The sequence below is a fragment of the Dasypus novemcinctus genome, chromosome 10, assembly GCF_030445035.2.
Source record: "Dasypus novemcinctus isolate mDasNov1 chromosome 10, mDasNov1.1.hap2, whole genome shotgun sequence".
Classification (NCBI taxonomy): Eukaryota; Metazoa; Chordata; class Mammalia; order Cingulata; family Dasypodidae; genus Dasypus; species Dasypus novemcinctus.
Genome location: NC_080682.1, coordinates 8,193,808 through 8,204,114, shown reverse-complemented (window position 1 = coordinate 8,204,114; position 10,307 = coordinate 8,193,808). Strand labels below are relative to the sequence as shown.

The following is a 10,307-nucleotide window of genomic DNA, read 5'->3' as shown; positions in this document are numbered from 1 at the left end:
CCCAGACTGCCCAGGTGGGACGAGTGGCTTCTTTTGGAGTCCTCTATCACAGCCACGGCAGAGTCCTTGCCAAGCCACATCACAAGTGGCATTCTGCTTATCCTGGCCTAGACAGCTGGGGTCATATATCCTGTGTTTCAGGATCTCAAGACGCAGCCAGGACTGAAGCCCCCTCTCAATTAGAGGTGGGGTGGGCACCACCATCCCAGGATCCTCAGGATTGGGGAATGAACGATGGACTAGGGTGGACTTATGGGTGTTCTACTATAGACTTACTGTGCTTCTAGCAGTGGAAGAACTTCCATCACTGATGTGGAGGCAGCGGCCACGGAGCTGCTGAGGGCGTGGAGAGGGAAAACGGGTGTAATGCAGGGGCATTTTCGGGACTTGGGAATTGTCCTGAATGACTTTGCAACCAGATACAGGCCTTTATATATCTTGCCACAAACTGTGGAATTGTGCAGGAGAGAATGTAAACTCTAATCCACGCTTAGTGGCAATGATCCAAAATGTGACCATCAACTGCAGCGAATGTACCACAGCAATGAAGGACGTTGTTAACGTGGGTAAATGTGCGTGGTGTGTGCAGGGCATATGGGAATCCCCTCTATTTTTTATGTAACATTTATGTCATCTAAGTCTCTTTAAAAAATAATAATAATAAAAGCCCCAGCCAGGGCAGGTGTCTAAATGGTGGTCCGAGGGCGGCATTCTCGTTAGGGCCACTCTGGCTTCTCTGGGTTATCAGTCGTGTCTTCCCGGGTGTGTGTATCAGCCAGGGCTCTCCAGAAAATCAGAGCCGATGGTGCCGTCGAATCCCCCAGGAGAGGCTGCAAGTTGGGGAGTCCTAGGAGGTGACAGTGCCCTTCCCAGGAGAAGCTGCTGAAGTCCAGGCACAACGCCTTCCTTCCGACGGCTGAGCGCTCAGCTCTCCTTCTAAGGGCCTCAACAGACTGCACGAGGAGACTTCTCTCGTAGCCGAGGGCAAACTCCTGTGTCGATGGTAGACGTGACCAGTCATAGATGCCACCAACTGAAGAATGACAATCTGCCACCTGCCCTCCCGGTAACCCTCAGGCCAGGGCTTGCCTGCCCCAACAGCCGGGCACCACAACCCCAGCCGACGCTGACCCTGACCCTCCCAGGGTCAACACGCCCCCTGGCTTCTGAGCAGGGGCCGGTCCCAGATGCGGGAGCCAGGGGGTAGGAAGGGGTGCCCGGAAGGACAGAAAACCCTGGCTTTTCCCCGGGCAGTGCAGGATGAGCGTGTGGGGAAGCAGACCCTGGCCGGGTTGCCAAAGCAACTCCCTGATTGCTGAGGAGGGGCCACCCTGGGGCCACCCAGGGCAGAGGGTGCCATGAAAGCCCAGCAGCGGGTGGAGGGGAGAGCAGTGGACGTCCCCACGGCCAGATGTCCTCCCGGGAGCCCTGTGGGTCACGACCCCCAAGCCCCTGCCCGTCTGGGGCCGGTGTCACTTCCCCTGCCAAGTGGGGTCAACCATAGCGGCCACCAGCTCACCGAGGCCCACGGCGCTGAGCCCTTTGAAAGAACAACTCCATAAACCAGTGTCCAAGCGATCGGGGTTGCTATTAGGCCTGGGAGCCGGGTCAGAGGAATACAAAGGGGCCGGAAGTGCCCAGGCCTCCTGCCCTGCGCCCCCGAGGAAAAGAGAAGCCGGCAGTGGGCAGGAAGAATAGCACCCACAGGAAGGGGGCAGGGGGAGGCTGGGGCCTGGGGCCCCCAGGGACCGGCCACCCTCCCCGCACACCCCGGCTCCCCGTTTCTTCCCCTGCACGTGGGGGTGAGCACGAGACCTGCCCAGCTCCTTCCAAGGGCCCCCACGAGGTCCCAGTCAGACGGGGTGTGGCAGAGCTTTGCAAACTGTAAAGTACAGTGCACACCTGCAGACTAACCAGGGACCCAGGCCCAGCTGGGTTTTGGGGAGTGGACACTGTAGAGTGTTGGCGACAAAAACACTGTTGGAGGCCCAGAGCCTGGTCCTTGGAGCAGCCTCAGATCCCCGTTGCCCTTTCTTCTTCCCTTCTCCCCTCCCGACACCCTCGGCTCTGGGGTCAGACTCCAGAGTCACCGAGGCTGGGGCGGGGGGCGGAGGAGCTCCCACTCCGGGCTGGTCCCACCTCCTGCTCTGAATCTGTGGCCAGGTCCCTGGCAGCCAAGTCCCCTGGGGTCAGCAGGTGGGTGTCCGACGTGGGTGGGGGGGCGCTCCGGGCCAGGCTCTCTCTGCCCCATCACCCTTCCCGTCACCGAGGTCTTCTGTGCATCCGGCTGCTGGGCCCGGGCGAGGGTTAGGACGACACCTCGAGCGACCGCCAGCCGGGGTGGAGAGCTGCGCCACCGCCTGCCGGCGCCTGGCAGAGGCCCGCTGCACTCGCCTCGGTTTTGGCCCCCCGGAAGGAGCGGCCGGAAGAGAGCTCCGGAGGGGCGGCTTCAGAGCAGAGCTTTGAAGAGGAAGGAGAGGGACGCGCCGCAGGAGAGGCCGAGGGCCAGGAAGAACGTCATGAGGGCGCCGGCCACCTCCTTCTCGTGCGGCAGCACCTTCCTACACACGTGGGAGCAGGTGCCATTAGCGGGCGAGGGCCCGGCCCGCCCCGGCCCCCTGGCCCTCCCCGGGACAGGACCCCGTATTCTGGGCCGGGCGCTCCCACCTCCTGCGTCACTGGCATGAGGTTCTCCTCCCCTCTTCCCTGCCTCCCCTCTTGACAAAACGCCCCCAACGTGGTCCTCTCCCCGTCACCTTTATCCTTCCTGGTTCTCAGCTCCATTCCCCAAAGGGAAGGAGCCCGGAACCCCCATTTTTTTGATCAAGACCTTAGTTCCTCCTCAGCTGAGAATAATGGAACTAGATGAGCCCTAAGGGATGACAGCCCAGCTCACTATTGTACAGATGGGGAAACTGAGGCCCAGAGAGGTACCAATGTACCCAAGGTCGCACAAGAACTCGCCAGCCTGGGCCTGACCCGCTGGGGTGGCGCCCGCAAGGCCGAGACAGCTAGAGCTGGGCCGGCCGGGGTGGGCTGGCCCGTTCCTCCGTCCCTCCGCTGGGAGCTGGCCCACCCCCCACCCCACTTCCCTCGCCCTGACCGGGCCCCAGACCTGGGCGCCAGGCACATGGTGAGGGACACCAGGTAGCCGTTGGACCCGGCGAAGAGCAGCATGAAGGTGATGAAGCAGGCGTCCTGCGGGAAGAGGATGGGCAGGCGGGCCCGCTCGGGCACGTGGCACAGCAGGAAGAGGGGCACGAACAGGAAGCGCAGGCACACCAGCAGCGGCAGCAGCCGGCTGTTCTCGTCCGGCTGCAGCAGAGGGAGCGGTGAGTGGGTCCCTGGGGCGGCTCTCTGTTCTGGGGACCCTCGGGACACCCGCAGGGTGGATTCACGGATCACTCCCCCTGCCCGCCTCTGACCGGCGTGAGCCAATGAGGACCCAGCACCGGGGCCTCTGGAGAGCAAGGGACCGAGCTCAGGCCCCTGGGACACCAGGGAGGAGCCTGGGGCTGGCCGATGGCCTCCTGGCTTCTAGCCTGAGCTCGCGCAATGGCAGAACGGGAAGAGGCCTTGGGCTGCATCTGCGGTTTGCAAACTAGGTTCCTCAGAGCACCCCTGGGGGTTCCACAGACCCCTTTGGGGCAGATGGGGTGGTGGCTGAGTGGCACTGGAAATTGGAGGTCCAGGCCCCATTCTGGCTTGAACGAGAACAGCTCCTCTTTTGGTCTGCTTTATTTATTGTGGCTCCTTAGAAGACTTCCTTTAAAGAACTAGTACCATGGCTAAATAATAAAATATGGATTAGAGTAGACTTACTGATATTCTATTATGAAACTATTGTGACTACTAATAGAAAAAATTGCATCATTGTTGGGGAGAAAGTGGCCACAGTAGTTGCTGAGGGCAGGGAGTGGGAAGAAGAGATGTGATGAGGGGGCATTTTTGGGAATTGGAGTTGTCCTAAAGAATATTGCAGAGTCAGATGCTGGACATTATATATCGTGCCATAACCCACTGAATGTACTGGGGGAGAGAGTGAACTACAGGGTAAACTACTCTCCACATGGTACAGCAGTGCTCTAAAATGTGTTCACCGAGTGCGATGAGTGTGCCACAGTGATGGAGGAGGTTGTTGGTGTGGGAGGAGTGGGGTGGGCGGGTGGGGGGTATATGGGAACCTCTTATGTTCTTTATAATGTAACCTTTTTTGGGATGTATATACCTTCAATAAAATATAATTTACAAAAATGAGGGGGGTGGGGGGGTGGAGGGTGGTTTATATGGGAACCTCTTATGTTTTTTTAATATAACATTCTGTGATCTGTTAACTTTAATTTAAAAAAATGTTATTAAAAGTAAATAAAAAATAAAAGCAATCCAAACCCTGGGAATCTCGCCCAACCCCTCACTGGTGCGGGAACCTCCGTGGGGCCCTCGAGCACCGCAGGCCGAGCCCCGGGCTGGATGCCGGGTCGCCGGGGTCACCCAGACGGGGCTCTGTTTTGGAGCAGCTCCCAGCCCAAGCCTGGTTTGCATTCCTCCTGGCTCCAGCCGTCCCCCCCGCCAGCCCCGCGTGGGCCGCCAGGGCGCCCTTCTGTGCTCTCTCGTGCCCTCGGGCCCCACCTGCTCTTCCAAGCCCTCCCACCCGCCCAGCGCAGGTGCGCTCACCCACAGGAAGTACGAGGTGAGGCTCCGCCCCAGACAGTCCATGAGGTTGAAGAGAAGGAAGCAGCAGATGGGGTTGAAGTACCGGCCTGGGAGGGAGAGAGGGCGGTGTGTCCTGGGCCCCGGCTCCCAGCCCCGCTCCGCCCGGCGCCCCCCGCTCGTCCCCCTCTGCGCCCCGGCACTCACTCCACTTCCCGGGGCCGGTGGAGCTGGTCACCATGGCCGTGATGGCGGGGAACACCGACAGGGTGACGGTGAAGACCAGCACCAGGCACAGCGCCACCAGCCAGATCTGGGAGCCGGAGCAGGGGCGTGAGCCGACACCCAGGCCCACCCGGCCGAGCCCGGCCCCCGGGCCCCTGGGCCCCGGCTGGGCAGCGGGCATACTTAGGCCCCCTCCAAGGTTCCCTGGGGAGGGCCGGGGCGAGGCTCCCCCCACCCTCCCCGGCGCAGCGGCAAACCTTTCGGAAGACCACTAAAACAGAAGGTTTTCCTGGCTTCTGGGACTCCTCCAGCTCCGGCTTCAGCTCCTTCTCCAGCTCCTTCTCAGGGTCAAGATCCACAGTCAGGGCTGCCTGCTGGGGGCTGTTGGGAATCCCGTTCTTCTCATCTGGGGGAAGGGGGGAGGGCGGGTCACAGCCGGTGACCCGGGTTTCCCTGAGAGCTAGAGTTCCTCCCAGCCAGCGAGCAAAGAGTAAGAAATGATCAAGTATTCATAGCCACTGGTCCTTAAGCACCTCAATCTCACCGCTGTCACTTTATGAAGAAACCCAGGTTCAGAGGGGTTAAGTGACTTGCCTAAGGTCACACAGCTTGGATGCTGTGAAGCCAGGCCTCACACCAAGAGGCACCAGGATCCAGAGCGTGCACGCATGACGCTCTACTGCCTCCCCATTTTACAGAGGAGGATCCCGAGGCCCAAAGGGCAGCAGGGCAGGAGGGCTTTGATCCCGCGGACTTCCCTTCAAGATCTCCTGCCTCTGCTCACTCAAGGCTCTCGGAGTGGCACTCTGGTTGGGGACAGAGGGGACGTGCCTCCTCTGGGTCGTCCCCCTCCCCAGTGGGGGTCCCAGAGCTCACCAGCCTGGAGGAGCTCAGTTTTGGTCTCCAGCTCACGAGCTCGGCCTTGAGACGGTTTTTTGGCCAGGTAGTAGCGGGCAAACTCCTGCAAAAGGAAGGAAGAGCTTGTTGGCCCGGCCCGGCCTCGGCTCAGGAGTCCGGGGCCCACCCCACGCCCGCGGTGCGGAGGCCAGGGTCTCCTGGGGCTGACTCCCTTGTTGGTGTCGTCGTCGTCCCCCCCCCCACCCCGGCCTCCAGGCTCACCAGGTGCAGCAGGCTCAGGTAACACCCAATGGACACGAGGATGCCCACGCACGGCGTGATGAAGTACCCCAGGGCGGAGGTCTCCGAATCCACGCCACCTGCAGCAGAAGCATCAGCTGCAGAGGAGAGGCGCCCGGGCCCCGGGCTCCCCGCGGCCCCCAGCTCTGCTCTTGCTTCTAAGGCACTTGTCAGATCCCCTCCCAGGCTGTCCCGCTCCTTCCTTCACTGACAAACTTGGGCGTCTTGTGCAAGGCCCAGACCAGCCCTGCGCTTCTCCCTGCTTCTCCCTGCATGTCCTTTTGTGAGCACCTATTATGTGCCCCGGAGCTTGTGCATACTGAACAGCGGCTCTTGGTAGCCTGAGGAGGGAGCTGGGAAAAGCATGTAGGGGGGAAAACCGAAGCACAGGGCGCTTCAGGGCCTTGTCCAATTCCCCGCTTCTGAGCAGCAGAACTGGGAGTCAAGTCAAGTCTACTTGAATCCCAAACCCACCCTCCCCGCAACCTCAACCGACTGCCGAAAAACGGGGCTGATCCCAAGACTCCTGTTCCTGGCCCCGAGTGAGCCTCCTCCCCCCGTCATTCTCCCCACCGCAGACCCCGAGAGCCCCGCTCTCCTGGGAACCCAGGGGCCCACCCCGCCCTCCAGCCTCAACACGGCCACTCACTGGCCATGGACAGGAGCATGGCAAGGGCAGCGGAGATCCCCGCCAGGCCCTGGCCGCTGAGGAAGAGGGTGTTGTAGGTGGAGGGCATGGTGCCCAGCTGCCCGAAGAGGCTGCCCTGCAGAACTGCACAGAAGGCTGTGGAGGGACGGGGCCGCCGCTCAGTGAGGTGGGCCTCAGAGGCTTCCTGGAGGAGGTGTCAGCAGGGTGCTCGGAGACTCTGGACTAGGTCGGGCAGGGGTGAGTGCCCTGGGGCCTGTGGGCACCCTGGTGCCACCCCCCCATTCCCTCTTCTTCGGAGGTGCAGCCACAGGAGGCTGGTCTGAGGCCTTGCTGCTGTGGGGCTCGGGCAAGTGATTTCTCCCTCTGGACCTCAGGTTCTTCGTCAGGGGCACGGGTGAGGGTGACATCGTCATCCCTTAGATTTACTGGGCCCTTTCAGGAGGAGGCTGCCTGCAGTGCTGAGGTGGGCTGGGTGGGGAGGCGGGTGGGGGCTGAGATCCTCACAGTTGATGAACCAGACGGAGGCCAAGGTGATGGAGAAGAAGGGCCTGGGGCTCATGTCCACCTTGACCAGCGCCGCCGTCAGGGCAAAGAGGAAGAGGATGGCCAGCAGGCTGCCCAGGATCCGCACCGTCTCAGGGATGCTGCTCGGAAAGGGGCAGAGGGCAGAGGGCAGAGGGCATCGGCCGGGCCCAGGCCAGACGGCGGAGGAGGGCGAGAGGTTCAGCCTGGGGCTGGGTGGCGGGGGCTGGGGGAAGAGGCGGGGGAAGTCGAGGAAGGATGGGGGTCTCCTCTGCACCCCGAAGGCCCTGAGGGGCCCGGGGAGGGGCAATCGGGGGTGCGCCCCGGGGGGCGTGGCCTCTCACCACTGGTACAGGAAGGAGTTGAGCAGCGTGAAGAGCAGCAGGGGCAGCTGGGACAGCAGCGTCACCCAGTTGTTGAAATTGAAGGCGTCTGCGGGGCCCGAGCTGGTGTGGTTGGCGCCCGGGCTCCCGGCTGTGCTGTTGGCCCCTGACAGCCGTCCCTGGAAGTACTGGCAGGATGGGGGAGTGCTGGGTGAGCCCCCGGCCCGCCCTCAGGGGCCCCTCAGCCTCCTGCTGTGCACCCTGGGCTTGCTTGGTTCATGTCTGCCCTCTCCTTGCACTGTGCCCGGCTCCTGGGGACAGGGGCAGAGCCCAGGGAAAGTGCATTTAATTGAATGGCCCAAGAACCCCCAGCCTGGCTCCATCTTTGGGCCCCTCCTTCTCTCCAGTGCCCTGGGGCCAGCTCCTAGCCTCACTCCTGCAGCTGCTTCTAAATTCATTCACGCCCTGGGCATTTACGGAGCACCTACTGCATGCCAGTCTCTGGCTTAGGTGCTGACCAACCGCGTTCTCTCTCTGGAACACGTCCTGTCACTCCTCTGCTTGAAAACACCCCAAGACTCCCCGACGCCCACAGGGTCAAGCCCCAAGTCTTTAGAACAGGGTTCGGGGCCCTTAGGAATTAGATCCCCGCCTCCCTTCGGTGCTCCTCTCCAGCTCCATCCCCTCTAGGCTCCAGGCACCTTCTTCTCTGACCAGGCCAGCACTCTCCTGCATCTGTGCCTTCGCGTGGCTGTGGCCTCCCCCTGGCCCCCCACCCACCCACGCTGCCTATCCTTCTCCCAAGCCACAGCAAAAGGAATTTCTCAGCTGGCCCTGGGGACACAGGACTCTGCTCCCAGCCTGGGACGCACGTGTCATGTTGCATTATTAATAGCTCTTTGGCACCCATCTCTCGCTCTCAGACCAGGGTCAGGTTCTTCTTTGGGTCCCCAGGGCCCAGTGCAGAGCCAGGAGGCCTCTGAAAAGCCGCTGCACTGGCTCTGCAGATCACCCCGTCCCAAGGAGCCCGCAAACGCTGAGCTCCTGCCTCCTCCTAAGAGAGCGGACGCTTCTGAGCACCGGGCCTTCTGTTTTGTTTCCTGCCAGGCTCCCAGGGTGAAGGGTGCCTGGTCCACAGCCCGCTCTTGTTACATGTTTGTTGACTGAACGATGCACTTCATGCGATTTCAAAGAGAGCCAAAGGCCTGGATAAGCCACTTTGGTTGCAAGTGGCACAGCGGGGGAGATGGGTGGGTAGCTCCTCTGCTGGTCCCTCAAGACCCCTGAGCTGGTGGCCTGGCCCCTCTAGCAACCGGGCGTCCCTAAAAGTTTGGCTTTCCTCTGCCAGCCGCGGGAGGAGGCGCTTGCCTTCCTCCCCCCCCCTCCCCGGGCAGCGGAGCGAGCGGGATGGACAGCTCTGACCCCCGCGTCCCTCCCGCGGCGCTCTCACCGGAAAGGCGGTGATGAAGAAGTTCCAGGGAAGGAGGGTGCCCAGGCCCAGGATAAAGAAGCTGATGCCGACCAGGTGGTAGCTGTGAGCAGTCAGAAGGTCACCCCGAGGACGCGGCAGCCCGGGCGCCCCTCCCGGGCCCCGGGCCGCCCCTCCGCAGAGCGGACTACAAGCCCCAGGGCCCCGGCGCGGGCGGCGCGGGAGGCGGCTGCTGGGAACTGTAGTTCCGCCGGGTCCCTGCGCCCAGGGCGCGGGCGGCCGCCGCCGGCTGCCCGGGCGCACCCTCCTCGCTGCCCACTCACCTGTCCCGCGGGGCGTTTCCTCTCGCCATGGCCGCCGCGGGGGGCCGCGCTCGGGAGGGAGAGGCTGGGGGGGCCCGCACCTGGCCCGACGCGGGGACCCGAGCGGGGAAGCGGCGGCCGCCCAGGGAGCCCCGCGCCGCCTTTGGCGGGCCTCACGTTCCTCAGGCTCGGACCTCGGCTCCGCCCCCGGGGCGGGGACAGACGGTGGCACCACCCTTCCTACCCGCCACGTCCTCCCCCGGCCCTACCAGGCGTCTCCGGGCCCCCCGGCTTCCCGCGCCTCCCCGGTGGTGTTTGGGGGCGATGCGGGCAGGGCTGGCCGTGGCCCCCGGGCGCTCCACGCGGGGGTCTGTCCCGCGCCACTGCCAGCGGGCTCGGTCCGCTCCCTGCACCCGCGCTGAGAGCGCCCTGCAGCGGACTCGGCGCGGGGTGCTTTGCTCTGCGCCAACTTGGACCTGGTGCTGGAGCCGCGCGCGCGGGCCCCCTCCCGATGGCTCCAGCCGGGGGGCGTCCACGCGCGCGGGCCGGCACCGGGGGCAACCGGAGCGCCGAGCTCGCCCGCGGCCCTGGCCCGCGGCCCCGAAAGGGGCTTCCGCGTAGCCCCAAGGACACAGCCAGGTGCCCAGGTGTCCGGCCCGCGGGACACTAACGAGGGCTCGAGCACCTGTCAGGGAGGAATATGATGGGACAAGAGACACGAAGAATGACAGTAAGACAGTGTTCTGATCAAGCTGCAAAATGTTATTGAGGGGACTGAGCATATATACTCCAGGGAGGAGGGGGGTGACGGGTCTAGGGAGGAAGGCAGAGGTCTAGGGAGGGGATTGGCTGAAAGTTCGTGTCTGGTATGCAGTTTCGCGCCTTGCGCCTGCGCATTGCTATATTCGCCTGGGCAGTGGCGGGAAACGGAGAACAAAGGAGCAGGGAGGAAGGAGAACAAGGAAATGACAGAGTAGATTTGTGAATTATGCCATGTTGTGAAGGGCTGAGAATAGGCTTCACAGCGGGTGGCTCCCTACACCCAGGAGCCCGCAGACCTGTCTGGAAGA

General features: G+C 62.9%; 1 protein-coding gene across 1 annotated transcript; it reads right to left on the bottom strand.

Moving 5' to 3' along the window:
* Positions 1 to 1,569: 1,569 nt before the first annotated feature.
* Positions 1,570 to 9,429, bottom strand: SLC29A2 (solute carrier family 29 member 2). The gene is made up of 12 exons (XM_058305136.2): positions 9,259 to 9,429; positions 8,957 to 9,038; positions 7,528 to 7,694; positions 7,166 to 7,305; positions 6,662 to 6,796; positions 5,995 to 6,092; positions 5,752 to 5,836; positions 5,133 to 5,281; positions 4,858 to 4,963; positions 4,675 to 4,760; positions 3,116 to 3,315; positions 1,570 to 2,561 (listed from the first exon to the last, which is right to left on the bottom strand). Exons 1-12 carry the CDS (start codon positions 9,285 to 9,287, stop codon positions 2,450 to 2,452), a joined length of 1,389 nt encoding a protein of 462 aa, XP_058161119.1. The 5' UTR covers positions 9,288 to 9,429; the 3' UTR covers positions 1,570 to 2,449.
* Positions 9,430 to 10,307: the final 878 nt, after the last annotated feature.